This window comes from Nipponia nippon, unplaced genomic scaffold (genome assembly GCF_047370975.1).
Source record: "Nipponia nippon isolate SJK-2023a ecotype South Korea unplaced genomic scaffold, ASM4737097v1 scaffold_14, whole genome shotgun sequence".
In the NCBI taxonomy this organism is placed as follows: domain Eukaryota; kingdom Metazoa; phylum Chordata; class Aves; order Pelecaniformes; family Threskiornithidae; genus Nipponia; species Nipponia nippon.
In genome coordinates this window covers 14,370,087-14,385,871 of record NW_028262330.1, presented here as the reverse complement: position 1 = coordinate 14,385,871, position 15,785 = coordinate 14,370,087, and the positions used below count along the sequence as shown (strand labels likewise).

The window sequence follows — 15,785 nt, the reverse complement described above, 5'->3', positions numbered from 1 at the left end:
TAAGAGGGGACAGCAGCTCCTTCAGCTGGTGCAACTGCATCCAGGAAAGAACATCCATCAGCGTCCTCTGCCTTCCTCCTGGGAGTAAACACTACTTGCTCCCTATGGGCTGTTCTCAAGTTTTCAGAGTCATCCTCAAGATGATTTACACTGGCTTGGACACATGACAAGCGATTTCAAATAATAGTGACACTACTTATGAGTAATGATGTCACATCATCTCCTGTACATGGTTGAACTGAGCATCTATCAACTGCTTCTCTGGTGCTCAGTGCACTTCCCATGTCAGCAGAGCAACAGACCATTAATAGCATTCTGGCATTTTCTGGTAGCAACATCTGCCTTTATGACTTGGTGTTGGCTCTAAATATCTGTATGTGTAATTTAGCTCCATTACCAGCTTAAGTCCCAAGTGATGTCTTTTTACATCTTCCCCTAGGAAACTGTGCCTATGCTCCATGTCAACAAATTGCTTCTCTATCTTTCAGACAAAATATTTCCTTTCTAAATATCATCTCTACTCTGTTTTTTCCATGTCCATGCTTTTTCCTTGAATCTGCCGCTTAAAACCTTCTTGGCTTCCTCTGTCTAAATGGACAGCCTGTGTACAACACAACTGAGACAGGCACAGCAGGAGAGATGAGTGAGAGCTGGGGAAGACTGGAGAGTGTGAGTGGACATTAAAGAAATATTAAATGTTCTTTAAGAATTGGTAGTATGTCTTTTGTGCAGTTTATGCTACACCATTAACGTACCGAAGGAATATCTACATCAGGAAAAAAAATACTGCCATAAATAGTTAATTTCATAGCAAAGTGCTAATTACCTTTCTCGAACGAACTCTGCCATTTCTTTCTGCATTTGTTTCCCTTTAAGTTGCTTTTGAAGAAGAATTTCAAATCCCGACACTGTATTGTTCCCTTGCGAATCCTTCTTATCAGCCTGGAAGGGAAAAGGACGTTCAAGAAAAAGATATGGATATCAAAACCACAGACACACAATTCCCAGTGGCAACCACCCAGGCAGTCCGAGCAACAGGCAGCGATGGTGTCCGAAGAGCTCTCCTCTGATAAACAACCTCAGCCCCTCTCAGAGGAATAGTGCAACACTTTGTCTTTCCCCCTCCTCTTATTCCTTTTTTTTATTAGAAAAAAAGAAGTTTTACAGTTATCTTTAGCTAGCACAAGACTACGTTGGGGCCAAAGCAGCAGTCTTGCCTTCCCTTCTGCCCATGGCCTTTCATACCTGATAACACCCCTGGGCTGGCGTCAGCAAGCGTGAGCCCTGATGGCTCAGCCCTGCAAAGAGAAGAAGGGATCCTGGAACCAGCACAAGCGAACGGCTGGGGGAGAGGGAAAGACACTGCTGCTCTTTCCAAAGGTGACACAGCCCTAAACGACCTTTAATAGACTATAAAGTTCAACCCTGATTTGCACTCAGAAAAATACAGCCAGCCTGCACAGATCTGCTGTAAAGCAGGGTAAAACACCAACTTCTTCAACAGATGACTGCCATACATCCCATCTTTCACTGTTTGCTTCCTACACAGCCCTTTTCACCCCTTCCTCCACTGACTTCAGGGTTGCTACAAGGACCAACAGAGTCTTCTCTCTGCTCTCTCTTTTCTCTCTCGCCTCTCTCTGCTTTCCCTGATTTCAGAATTTCATTTCCCACCCCCTTCCAACAAACAGGCTTAGAGAACGCTTCCCTAAGGACAATAGGTTTTGCTCCAATACCCTGGGTGCTGCACATTTGCACAGAGAAAAATGCCACATTAATCAAAGCAGGAGACTTGTAGGATGCCAGGCCAGGCACCGAGCAGCTGGGCACTACCAGCCTGAGACACCGGGAGGAGTGGAGTTGATCGAAGAAGGAGGTGAGTCATGGGCAGACCATGGATTACAAGGCTGAACAAGAGGAAAGTCCTGGGAGCGGATAAAAGCTTGCAGAAGAAAGGCAGCTTTAAGTGGAGTTTCACTGCGAGCGAGATGTGACAAAACCCAAGCAACCAAGCCGTGGCCGAGCCTAAATGGAAAGAACCAAGCAGGGCAGCAACTTCTGTAAGACACACGCAAAAAATAAGCCTATATACCATTTCCAATTTATTGCTCGTTGGGATCAGAAGACTGGAAGAAAGTGAAGAAACTTTGATGGTTTGGTTAACATGACCATTTGCAAGTATGTCAGTGTATTTTAGCAAGTTACTGCCATTAGTACTCACACCAACGCTGAGCACACACGAGGGGAAGTGCTGCTGTGCCTCCAACAGCTACATTTTTTTGTAAGTAAAACTTTTTTTTTAAAAAATGGAAATGCTTCAATAACTGATAACTGAAAACACATGTGAAATTCATAAAATCTTCATTGCTGAGGTAGTATTCTCCCCACCCCCCAAAAAAACAGTTTTCCAGTGGAAGGTTTCTTCTATCAGCTCCACACTTGAAGGACTACTGTATCATTTTAATCTGATTCAGGATCCTGAAAGCAGAGCTAAGCACAAGAGGGCACCCACAGAAACACAGCCACTGGAGACTTCCCATGCTGAAGGCTACATTAAAACTACTCAATTTAAGAGCTACTAATGGGCCTGTCCTTCACAAACCTCATCCTTTAAAAAACTAATTTATCATGCATCCTTCAGAATATCCCGTGGGAGTGAGCTTTACAATTTAACACAAAGCTTGTAACTATCTGCTTGTTTTAAATGTGATACCCGCAGCTTCCTTGTGCATCCCTACCTCTCATGCTCTGGGAAACACTGAAATAATATTCCCTCTTAGCCACCTCACTATCCCTCCTCCCGCCACACAGTTCTTTCGGCTGAGGTATTTTGAGATGTCTAGTTTGTCCTACATCCTCCCCATTTCCTGACCAAAACCATCTCCTGACAGCTGACCATGCCCTTCGGGACACTCTTCTGATGATCGCCCACATCTGAGACTGGTTAGATGGTTTCCACCTGATCTTCACTGGCATCCTCAGTCTCCCTGGTGCTGCCCTAATGCACTGCATTTCAGCCCAAATTCTCCTTTACTTTGTACCACAAATCAAGCTGTTTGTTCCACTTTTTCAGAAGCTCAGGAGCTGCAATATGGCATGTGGCTGGCTGCCTACTTACCCAGAAATAATCACAGTAGCTCCACTCCGAAGGTTTCAGTAACTGCTGCTCTGGCATTACGTCAGGGTGGGGGAAAGTCACACAGTTTATCTGTAAAAAAAAGCAAAAAGAGAGTTAGAAATTAATGAAATTTAGCTGTTGATGCAAATGAAAGGTTATATACATGCACCTCCAATCAGAAAATCCACAGTGAACGCATGTCAGTGAAGAAAAATTGGTTGTTGCATGGAAACAGCAGCTAAGTATTCCCAGAAAGCTCCTCTGAGCAAGCACGAGTGTCGGCTCAGAGGAAAATAAACTACCCATTCCACATGAGGAAAATCTGCTTGATTTGGAGAGCACCATACAGGGAGTTCTCCTAGATCCCTCACAAACTGTGGTAAAAATCCTGACGTGAAACACCCTGAGCACGCCCTGAACACAGAAATACCGTGAGCACTGAGGGCACTATCGGCGTATCTCATGAGAATATCTTGGCTATGCTAGTCTCTCACAGGATTACAAAAAAAAAGTGTTATTTTTTCAGGGCACAGCCCTTCCATCTATCCCAGAGACCTTTTCAGATAAAAGCGATGCTCCCTGCAAAAAGGAACAGGGGCTCTCTAAAGTCAGCTAGCCTTCAGCGTGCAAAAACCACAGCAATTTGTGAGACAGGACTCATCACACAGTCATTAAACAAAAGCATAGAAAAGTACAAGTGCTCATTAAGTTATCACAGTAGAAAATGTGGCCTGATAAAAGCACAGTGGAAGCGAAGAGTGTGACAGCTACTGCAGAACGTGCTGCAGAATAACTCTGGGTGCAGTTAAGCCCTACAGGGGAAGCATCAGCAAGAGTCAGAGCTCGCTGCCAGTACATAACGCTTGCCTAAAATTTCTGCTGGGCAGGTATGCTAAAAGCAGTCCTTCTTATTGCACCCGCAGGTTCACTGGACACTAAGAGTATTTGTGTATTAATCAAGGAACCAACAGAAGTTGGGGATGGAAGACTAACGAAGGTAACTGTACAGGTTTGGGGTTTTTTTGGATCAGTTAACATTCACAGGAAATCCAAACCCAAAGCTGTGGGCAGGGTCAGCACAGCTGCACGGGCAGACCTAAAGGCAGTGCTTAGACAGGGTCACTCTGCCTTTGGGCTATTCAGAGAGGATCAAAAAGGACACAGCAACATGCTGCGAAGTGCTGACACGGTGTAAACCCCCCATGCCAGAGCAACGCAGACAAAGCCTTCAGCTGATACAATGCTGTTCCTACAAACCCACATTGGCTCTGCTTCTGTCTGCCCATGCTAGGTGGCTGTCCTGTATGTAACGCAAGAGCTTTCTCCACCCCTCTTATCCACAAAAATCACCCCGCCCAGAGCTTGCCAAGTCCTTTTCAAACCAGGCTGAGGACCCTGTACCTACAGTGTCTTCGGCTGTCACCTCAGCTAGACCCTAAACCATGCGTCTTCCCTCCCAGCTCCCATCAGGCTTTGATCTGATCTGCAGGAGGCCAGAGACCAGGTCTCTCACTTCACTGTCACTTTGCAGGCAGCAGCCACACACTGGTGAGCCTGCATCTCCAGCCAGAGCCAGCCTCCACCGGCAACATGGTCCGAACAACACACAACAGAAGCTGCTGAAACACCTCCCCGTTCCCTCATATTCTCCATCAGAAGTGCCACGCATTAGGATGTTATAAAACATCAGCTCAGTTCAGAGCAGAACGACCACGCGACAACAAAGGTGCCGGTGCTGACCCTCGCCCGGGCGCCCCGCACCCCTGCGGTGTCAGGGGACATGCCCGTGTAGTCGCGCTCAGCGGGGCTTGCCCATGCTGCAGCGATGGGCCTCTGCGTTACCCCAGGCTGGCCTCTGTCGCCACTGCGGCCTCCAGCACAAAGCCCCTCCATGAGGGACGTTTCACTGAGGACACCTCCTGTCTCTGCTAAAGTTTTCCTCTCTTGCCTCTTCCCTGTCAGCTCAGTTATCTCAGGACAGCACCGCAAGCCCATCTTGCCCTGTTTTTTTGGTTAGAATCGTAGAATCATTAAGGTTGGAAAAGACCCTTAAGATCATCGAGTCCAACCATTAACCGAGCACTACGAAGTCCACCACTAAACCACGTCCTCGAGCACCACGTCTACCCATCTTTTAAATACCTCCAGGGATGGAGACTCAACCCCTGCCCTGGGCAGCCTGGGCCAGGGCCTGCCAGCCCTTTCGGTGAAGAAGTTTTTCCTAATATCCAACCTAAACTTCCCCTGGCGCAGCTTGAGGCCGTTCCCTCTCGTCCCATCGCTTCTTCCTGGGGAGAAGAGACCGACCCCCCCGGCTCCAGCCTCCTTTCAGGCAGTTGCAGAGAGCGATGAGGGCTCCCCTCAGCCTCCTCTTCTCCAGGCTGAGCCCCCCCAGCTCCCCCAGCCGCTCCTCCCCAGCCTTGGGCTCCAGCCCCTGCCCCAGCCTCACTGCCCTGCTCTGGCCACGCTCCAGCCCCTCCATGGCCTTCGTGGGGTGAGGGGCCCAGCACTGAACACAGTACTTGAGGTGCGGCCTCACCAGTGCCGAGTACAGGGGCACCATCACCTCCCTGGTCCTGCTGGCCATGCTGTTCCTGATACAGGTTAGGTAGGTTGGGTTACCTTCCCTTCTCCATTCAGGGATCACCAGATCTAAAAGCCTGCGAGCAGATCCCATCATCTGCCGGAAGCAGCCCCAACCTCTCCTCGCAGCCAGCAGGGGTGAGCAGGGCTGTTCGCGGGCAGTGCAAAGCTCCAGCGCGAGGGGCTGTCAGCGTGTCCTGGCTCAGCACCCTGTCAGGAGACTCCTCTCACCCCCGCCCGGAAGCTTCACAACTGATCAGTCCAAATGTCTTAAAAATACCGGCTAGAAACCTTAAGCCAAATTGCTACTTTCAGACAGCGTCCAACAAGCACCGACCTGGACCAGTGCTGGACCGGCGCACAAGGGCAGACAGAGAAAAGGCTCCGCTTTGCTTCACAGTTCACCAAATCCCATGCCACTGCTGATGACGGGCTGCGCTGGTACCTGGGCATGTCTCTGAGCTGTCACAGCCACGCACTGTTTCTCAAATAACACAATATATTGTAGTTTCACCTTAAAAATATGATGGCCTCAGAACCCGTGCACAATTGCTCTGCCACATATCATAGCAGGCCAACTGCTTCCCCTGAGTGAGCAACACTGCAGCTCACCCTCCCAGAGCAGGGGAGATAAGGGAAACAAAGCGTTGTCAGCAATGACAATGTTATAGGTAACCACGTGAAGGTATGCAGTGTCAAGACAGGTTTAAACAGCTTCTGGCTTTGAGGATTTCTGGGTTTGATGCTGCATTTCACACTCACTGAATAAAAATTTGGATGACAGCCACAGGTCACTTGGACACCGGCCCTTCCAGCCCCTCCAGCCTCCCCTGCCCCTCCAGCCTCTACAGCAACTCCAACCCCCCCAAGCAACTCCAGCCCATCCAGCATCTCCATCCCCAGAAGCCCCTCCAGCCTCTCCACCCTGGCAGCAAGCACTGAACACTGCCCTGTGCACAGCTACGGCGAGTGCTTACACAACACCTGATGGGCATCCAGGACAAGGTGCTGCCTCTTGAGAGCACGCTGCCAAGCTACAGGAACTTGGGATTTCGCTCAAGTTAAAAATAGCAGCAGAAGGCAAAAGAGGTAAAGAGACTGCATGCAAGTTTTAGGGATGCTGGAAACAATTCACATCTCCACATCAGGAGCCCCAGTGCTGCAGCGGTGAAAGGTGAAGCTATTCTGGTTTCCACCTATTCTCTTACTGGTGGTCTTGCAGAGAATGGCTAAGAGGTCCCCTGTGGAAACACATTGCTGAGTGGAGTTTTGCGTTGCCCAACACAACTTATTTCAACTGAGAAAGGACCAAATGCTTCCCATGAAGACAGCAGTGTTTTCAAGGAAGATTTCTAGGGCCCAACATTGTCACACTGGATAACGAGAAGGGGGGAAATAGGTACCTCCTCAGCGTATTTTGCAGCCTTTACCAGAAGACGGGGCATCACCGCACTGCCCACCAGCACACAGCGGTGACGTGCAGCGGGGAGCGCATACAGTGGCACACGAGCTGTTCCCTGCAGCTTAAAAATCTGCAAAGGGAAACTGCAAGGGAAACTCATATTCCCTGCTAAAAACGGCACCTGTTTTGCAAAAACTAAATCTGTGTCAGTTGGAAGCTGCTTATTAAGACTCTCTGTTAATTAACTAATATCCTGAAGAAATAAACACAGAGTCACTGGAAATGCCCACGCTCAGACTGGTGAAGGTGTCCCACTGCGATGGACCGAACAGACCGCACCCCGTCCACGCATGCAGCAGGAAGAGGAGCAGTGAGTACACACGGCAACAGGTGATGAGAGCAGGGCTAGTTCGCGTGTTCCTCAACAGGTGTCATCAGACTCAGTTTTATGAATAAATCAAATATTCCTCCCTTCTCAGAAGCTTATACTTAATTGTCTAGAAATGATGCTGAATTCTCTGGAAAAAGTCATGAGGTCATTTGGGTCTAGTATCACACTTAAAAGGAAACTGGTGTCAGAATTCTAAAAATAAAATGCAGAAACTTTTGCAGTCTTAAAAAAAAACCAAAACGATTATTTGTGTGGCAAACAGAACTTAACAGAATTTACAGTTTTCTACACAAAGTGCCGGAGGGGGCATGAAGATTTTCAAAACTCTAGAAATATTACTAAAAATTATATACGACCGCATTCTTTCCTTTCATCACCACAGGTTTCTCATACTTAAACAAGAGCTCTTGGATCTGTATTTCCGAACATTTCTAAGGCCTCTCGGGGTTTCCCAGCAGGGAGGGGAACACCGGGCTGGCAATGAGCAGGACACGGCCACACGCCAGTAGCGGAGTGACCACATCTCGCTCCCCCCACAATCCTCCCTCTGAAATGCTCCTTTTCTTGTTTCTAAAATCAAAGGCAGCTGAACAAAAGCACTCTGGTTCACCAGCTTAGTCCCACTGATGAGCTTTTTGACTAAAGAGAGACAGGGCATCTCGCGATGACGTCCTGATGTTTACCAGCATTCAGTATGGGTCCTGCAGACCGCGACACCCCCTTCCCACGCGAGGGACCGCTGCTGCTCTCGCTAACTGCGAAGGACCGCTGCTCTCACTAATCTCACCCCTGACAGCCCGTCAGGCTCTGTGCAAGGTCCAGATTCAAACAGGACAGACCATCGCAGTGCTAATCGCTTTCAACAATGCTGACTAGCCAACAAGGCCTGAATAAAAGCGTGCAGAAGCTGACTATTACAGCTGTTATTGCCAGTAAGAAACAAAACAATTAAAACACATATCTCAGCTAATGATGGAGTCACCGAAGTTTAAGAGAAAGCAAGGCATTATGGCCTGCATTATGTTCACACAGGCTCCACTGCGACAGCCGAGGTGATAATCAGCCTCACCATGACATTAAGTCCTCATCCAGCCTCTTCACTAATAGAAATAATGGCTGTTCTCAGCTTGCAACAAAGCAAAGTTAATGAGAAGACACCAGCAAGGCGTACTCCAAGCATAAGCTAAGCAAACATGCCAGAGGACAGCAGCCTGTCCTTCCAGCTGCCGCTGGACACGAGTGGCACCATAAAACCTGTGTGAGGGAGCCACTGGATCGCCAAGGGCTGAAGGTACGGTCAGAGCAGACATGCTGTGAAAAACACGGTGACAACAAAGCTTGGGGGGGGAGAGAAAAACCAGGCAAGCAACAAATATTGATGCATTTCTCTTGACAAGCCTGCTGTGTACCAAACTCAACAAAGAAATTAAAACACTTTTGCCTGTATACTGATCATGAGCAAAAGCCATTATACTCTTGGCAGCTAAATACTGCAGCTCGTATTTCACACGAGTACATCGGCAGTGATGGCAAAATGAGCTGTTTACGTTGTAGGTGACTCTTGATTATGTCCGAGATGCAAAAGGGCGACAGAAAAGTCACAGGGAGGCAGGTGAGCGCACAGGATTTCTACAATAGCAGTGTGCACTGGCGCAGGAAACTTTGTTGTGTTGGACATGCACATTCATTTCATGGATTTCAAAGTCCTCTGGAGGCTTTGAAGTTGGTACCAGCACTCACCAGTAAATGAGACATTGCCAAGCAACATGAATAAAACAAGAATAATTTGATCAAGGCTTAGATAATCAACTACATGTTTATTACATAAGACACTATATAAATAAATGAGCGGACAGTGGGTGAGCTTACTGTGCCATGCTAAAGTGACTGAAGCGCGGCAACGTTCTTGCTCGTTTGTTTAACTTAAAAATGCCGATTATTTTTTCTGATTTCTGCACTTTCACAGCACCTTAAACACAGCACAGCTGTGCCAGATTGCCTGGCTTCAGTTTCTGCTTTTCAATTTCAGCTGAGAACCGAAAAGTACAACAGCCAGCTCCACTAGATGTAATGAGTTCACCTGCCAAATGGGACTCTTCAGGCAAAACAGCCAAATGCAAAGGCTGGAGAAGATCTCAGAAGAGCTTAGGCACAGACAAAGGTTTGGACAGTTTTAACTCTACCCAGACAGGGAAGCTCACGAATGCCTAGACTGTGTCTAGGTAGCTTCAACATCATGAGTTTGCATGTGGTTCGAGCGCTGGCAGGGTGATGCTGCAGCTACGGTAGGACAGAAGCGGAGAACAGACAACGCAAGTCCTGAACGTTAACAAAGTCAATTGATACGCGTCCCTTTCAAAGGGAAGATTCTGCCAAAAGTGTTTAGGAGCCCTCTTTATTTGGTCTGTCTGTAGAAAGGTCCGGAGGTGATTCGGTCGGTGCATGCCGAAGCAGGGGATTTCTGACAGTTTCTGCCATGCAGTCAGCCCCAGGGCAGACGGGAGAATGGTGCTGAGCGTGCAGCCTCATACCGTGTTCGTCACATTGTGTCAGACGCAGGGCACAGCAGCAGAAAATACCAAGTTGCTGCACGTAGGCTGCCCCTCTTCACATCCGCAGCACGTGTTCATGTATGTGTCCAACACACGCAATACAAATGCCAGCATTTCCCAAGTCGTGCAGTATCTTGACAAGGCACTAGAGCATTCTTCAGGAAGAAACCCACGCTCAGAAATACCGTATCATCAGATAGGTTGCTTGCTCTTCAAGTGAGAGACAGATCTGTCCCTGAGCTGATATCCCCCTGTACCTTCTCCATTTAACTCTTCCTCACCTACGGTAAAGGAGCTCCAGCTCCCACAGGAACTCACGGCCAGAGAGACAGCTCTTCAGGACTCAGACAGCAAACCATCCAGCCTAAAACTAATGAGTGCACCTTGAAACCCACTGCAAAATCAAAGCAGACCACAGACCTGCACTGCTGCTTCCTAAGTGAGCATCAATAATTTGTGCAAGCAGCAGTTTCATAACAGCCTCTGATATAACCCAGCAGGGGTTTCCCTGCCAAAGAAAACAGACAACACAGTGTTGGTCACATGCGTTTACCAAAGAGCAAACACCGTACTCTTCTTCTTGTTGGGTGCATATAGATGAGAAATGCTCCAGCTCCCACCTGCCTTCAGGATTTCCAGAAGCCATGCTTCTAAATGGCTCTTTGGATGCAGAGGAGGCAGATGCATTCCTAGGAAGATGGGAACGAACTCCCACCCTGTCTTCTGCTGAAAACAGTGAAACACAGACAGCTAGGCTGCAGCCGCCGGTCATCACCTGATGTCCGCAGTTTGCGTATCACAGGATTTCAGTCTGGGGGCAGGTTTGCTGGGTTGAGAGCCCCAAAGTTAATCACAAAATTCCCCTCTGCAAGAAGAGGTTCTGCCTGAGCACTGCTACAGACGAAGAGAAACCATCTGACAGCGAGCTAAGGACGCGCCCTGCAGCTCTGTTAACCAGAACATCCCAACGTCAGCTTGAGTGGCGCTGAATAAATATAACCTCCTAGGAGACAGGGGGAAAATTTACATTGCTTTACAGTTTACACTCCGTATGAGAATGTTGTTTGGCACAATGCTTCCTTGATGCAGGCAATGGCTTGGAGCGAACAGCTGTTAAAATTAGCTTGGTTTTGTCTGTCTGATGCATCGTACTTGAAAGCTTCAGACTTCTGCTGGATAAATGCACACCCAGTGACCCTGACATAACACACAACACTTTCTTGCTTTGCAGATGCTACCAGATGGCACATGGGCCAGCAAATATGACAGTGAAAACCATCCTCAGCGAACAACCTGAGTCCTCACCCCTGTAAGCAGCAAGTAATTCAGAAACACAAGCGCTGTCACTCTTGTGCTGCACCCTGCACCCCAGTGCAAGCCGCCCCGGGACCATGCCTAGCCCCTCTGGACACGATGTTCAGCCCACGGTTCGCTCCTGCCCCTCCGACCCGATGGGCAGGGGCCACGTTAGGTGGCTCAGACACATTTGCAGCCCCAGCCACCGCGGCCCTGGAGGTCCTGCAGCTGCTTCCCTAGGACATTTGCAAATCTGCCCAAACCAACAGATTTATACTTACTTCATGATATACCACCCTCTCAACACACTAATTAACAGTAACAACACATTTTTTCGTTCATAACGACTGATTTTGATAACCAAGTAAAATGTTGAAGATATACATACTTCTTTTTCCCCAAGAAAACTGTACCTACATGGCAACGACTGACCTGTGCTGCAGTCAGAGGCACCTGTACACGCTCCTTTCGAACCCTCGTCCCTGTCACCAGAAACCCAGGGAATCGTGCCCGCCGATGGATAAATCAACAGGCTGTGTGCGATAATGTAGAGAGCAACCTCCTCCTCGCAGTAACAGGTAACAATGATGTATAACATTATTCCTTTTGTTCTCATGGATTTTACACCCTGCCAATGCTTGCAGCGGTAAGCATGTTTATTGCCTCTCCTTTATCACTGCAATTCATTTATCTGCTCATTTATCTTCTTTATTATTTCCTTTTAAATAAACCTTTCTATTCCCAGCCACTTTCATTAATCTATTTTGATTTCCTTCCTGCTTTTAAACATCTGTCCTGCACTAAGGAGTCCAGAAGTGCAAACTGTGTCCCAGATGAGATCACCAGGCATACAAAAGATATTAAAGTCTGTAAACATGACACTGAGAACATCATAATTGAGTCAGCTATACTTAATTACTAATATTAAAAGCAAATGCAAGATTAACTTCATACTGAAACCTAAAATCTTTGCCTATACTTGCCATCGGAAATCTTCACTTGGGCACTCGGGCACAGAAAAATACCTTCTGACACCTCTTCCAGAGAAAAATGAAGATTCTGCGCCGGCAGGGCGATGGCCCAGCTCCTCAGTTTGTATTTCTCCAACCTTTCAGTGCTTCTCCAAACACAGAGGCTGTCGGGGGGGACGGTTACCAGACGAGGAAGTTTCCTCAGGACACCTGGTTCGCAGCCAGCATCTCTGGAGCAGGCATGTTCCCTTTCCTCGGTCTGTCCTTACCTCCTGCTCATCCCACAACCACCAGAATCAAGGGGAAAATGACACTGGAATTCAGCCCAGGACGGAGCCTCCCGGGGCCCCTGACCTGGTAGCGTTTAAACACCAAAATCACCGGCGGTGGAGGCTCTGCCCGCCCGCCTCCCCCCGCCCCGCCGGCCGGCCGCCCGACAGCGCCCAGCGCGGAGCCCCCGCCGCCCGCCGGACTCACCGTCAGGCTGCTCTCCTTGCTCTGCCGTCGCGGCGCCGCCGGGGACCCCGGGGTCTGCGGAAACAAGCGGGGCGCACCGTCACGGCCGCTCTCGGAGCCCAGCATGGCGGGCGCTAGGCGGACCCCATGGCCCGGCGGCGCGGCTCCGCTCGGCGCGGCTCAGTCCGGCTCGGCGCGGCGCGGCGCGGGGGACCTGGAGGCGGCGCCGCCGCCCGGCAGGGCCGCCTCCCCTCGCCGCCGCCCCTCGCCGCCGCCAGCCCGCGCGGCCAATGGCGGGCCGGGCCGGGCCGGGCCGGGCCGGGCGGCGGAGCCCGCTCCCAGCCGGGCGAGGCGGGCCGCCGGCCCCACCGCCTGCCGGCCGAGCCCCCGCGGCGGCACCGACCCGCCGCTCCGCCTCTCGCCTCCGCCGCGCCGGGCTGTGGGGGGTGGCCGGCGCCGAGCCGCGGCGCCGGAGAGGTGCCGTCCTGCCCCGGCCGCCCGCGGGCCGCCGGCTCGGAGCTGATCCGCAGCGTGCGAGTCCGCTGCCGGCAGCGGTCGCCGGGCTGTGCCGTGTCCCCCAGCCCCGTGTCCCCCAGCCCCGTGTCCCCCAGCCCCGTGTCCCCCAGCCCCGTGTCCCCCAGCCCCGGCGCCGCCTCCACAGCAGCCGCCGCGGAGACGAGCGGGCGCGAGGCGCGGGGCGGGGAGCGCACGCGGCCGCAGCCCGAGCTCGGACGCGCGGCCGAAGCCGCGGCCGCAGCAGCGCGCCCGGGCCGCGCGCCGGGGTTTGGCGGGGGCCGCTGCCGGCCCGGCTCTGCCGCTGCCCGCTCTGCGCCGCGGTGACAACCTGAAGGGGCAGCGTTTAGCTGCTTTCTAGGAAGCCGTACACAAGGCCTGGCCCTGCGCCCAGCACAGCACAGCTCCGTGGTGTTCTCAGTTGTGGCTTTTTCCCCCTTGACCTGTTTCCAAGAAATATGGCTGAGCTTGCCTGAGGGCCCTTGCCAGCGTTTGTTTGCATGATGGCTGCTACCCAGGTCTAAGAAAGCATCCTGGAGAATGTCTGGACGCTGCTCTGCAGCAGGAGACAGCCTGTGCCAAGAACAGACAAGGAGGCAGTCAAGGCAAAGCCGCTTGGGGTAGCCCAAGACAGGCCAGTCGGAGAAGGACTGGCCAAAGTGAGAGTTTGAGGGTGTGGAGAACAGCTTCTTGCAAGCAACAGTTTACGGTCAGACGTTTTCCTTACTAAGGACTCCTCTGCAAAAGCAGCCACAGCTCCCAGGAAAAGCAGGCTCCCAAGCGGGCGTGGACACAAGCTGCTCTCCGAAGTAATGGCACCAGCAGCTAGTTATAGATTCAAATTAGTTATAGGTTCAAAGCAGGAATGAAGCCAGGACTTCCAATTTGGAAAAACCTGTAATAAAGGAGCAATGGAAAGAAAGTATCATGGAGGCTGTTGAACTGAACGAGACAAGGCATGAAAGGGATTTTTGTCACTCTGATGGTTGAGTCAGCTGAGCAAACCAGTGCACGGCAGTGGACTCCCCGTGCATCTCAGACAGGAATTTGACCAAAAAGGTGGCTGTAAACTTGAGTCAGACTCAGCGCCATAAAAATGGAAAGTGCCAAATGTTGTTACAAAGGAAGTTCTGGGGGAGTCACTTCGTCTGACTTGTGTACCAAGCCAACTGCAAAAATATTGTGAATCAGATACCTTGAGAAATGAGAGTTGTTGCACACGGATTAACATAGCTTTTTTTAAACGAAGTCACAGCCTGCAAGTTTATTCGGGCTCTCTGACGGACTCACAGCAGACGCGTGGACAGGGGTGTCTCGTAATGCACTACATCAGTTCCTAAAACGCTTTTGACCTAGTTTGGGTGCCCACACGCTCTGCCTCCAGCCTGTGCAAGCAGCTCCAAGAAGCAGCACGGGACAGTTAAGTGAAAGATGTTTGATGCGGATGTGGAAGGAACAGGGAGTCCACAGCGCTGGACTGTATCATGGGAGATGCCATGAATCCACTGGTGGGGAAGCAAAGTCAGAAATGCTGACTTGGTTTAAACAGCACACGAGGGCAAGGCTGAAGGCCACTACCTAGGAGGCAGCGGGCGAGAAAGTGTGTTGAGGCAGAGAGAGACAGTCGGCAGTCAACACAAAATTTAGACCAAGAAATAGGGAACATCAGAGGGACGCTGAGAGCAACAGGCAGCCCAGGTCAGCAGGGTAGCAGCACGCAAATCAAACACGCGTTTCACTGGGAGCATTTAAGTAGTTGCACTGCAGAAGAACCTACCAGTTAATACAGAAATGGAGAAGTCAGGTCCGGTACCACCGGGGGAAAAACGCCAGCGGGCAGGGAAGCACAACCCAACAGGAGTGCAACCGCCTGCTGTTCAACTGGTGGTGTTTTGGCAGGGAGCAACGAGTTTCATGGAGGAGCTGGAAGAGGGCCCTGTGCTGCATCTGCAGACCTGCGGGGAAGACTCTCCCGGGGCCATGAAGTGGTGCGAGAAAAAGTGCAGGGATATTTATTGAAAATTTGGACAAACAGGCAGGGTCAGCATCTTGAACACTAGCCTGGGGTGACGAGATGGGTGAGGCACGGGCTATGTAAGGCACAGAGGAGCGCCTGTAAAAGGACATGCAGGAATGGATGAAGTAATTGAGAAAAAAGCTTCGGACAAATTCCTTGTGAATACTGTCTTTGGGAAGGAAGGCTGGAGCTGCAAGAAAATACAATGAGATACAGACATGGGCAGATGTGCAAGTCTAGAGAGAGGACTGTGCTGGAGGCAGGCCCAGGCTTCAGGCTGGAATGGCAGGAGAATTTGTAGGGCTGGTTGTTCATAGTGACTAAAGCGGCCTGGTGGATTTTTCAGAAAGCAGTGATAGGACAAAAAAGTCCAAAGTATCTTCGCGTTTTGTACTGTTTTACCAGTTGGACACAAAGACTAATTATTTGTGCTGGTTTTGGCTGGGATAGAGTTAATTTTCTTCACAGTAGCTAGTATGGGGCTGT

The 15,785-nt window shown here is 50.5% G+C and overlaps 1 protein-coding gene across 7 annotated transcripts in view; it reads right to left on the bottom strand.

Annotated features, from left to right (window-relative positions):
- GAS7 (growth arrest specific 7) overlaps nt 1-15,785 on the bottom strand; it is a 108,875-nt gene that overhangs the window by 30,173 nt on the left and 62,917 nt on the right. For 6 of the 7 annotated variants that reach the window (XR_015703220.1, XR_015703221.1, XM_087750797.1 and 3 more), the window contains exons 5-7: nt 12,791-12,844; nt 3,119-3,208; nt 827-942 (exon numbers count right to left, since the gene is read on the bottom strand). Coding sequence is in view for 5 of the 7 variants with exons in the window: in XM_087750797.1 (XP_087606923.1) it covers nt 827-942; nt 3,119-3,208; nt 12,791-12,844 (260 nt within the window). In the remaining 2 variants the exon portion in view is untranslated. The remainder of the gene's footprint in view (nt 1-826; nt 943-3,118; nt 3,209-12,790; nt 12,845-15,785) is intronic. The other variant, XM_087750802.1, reaches the window with a different exon arrangement.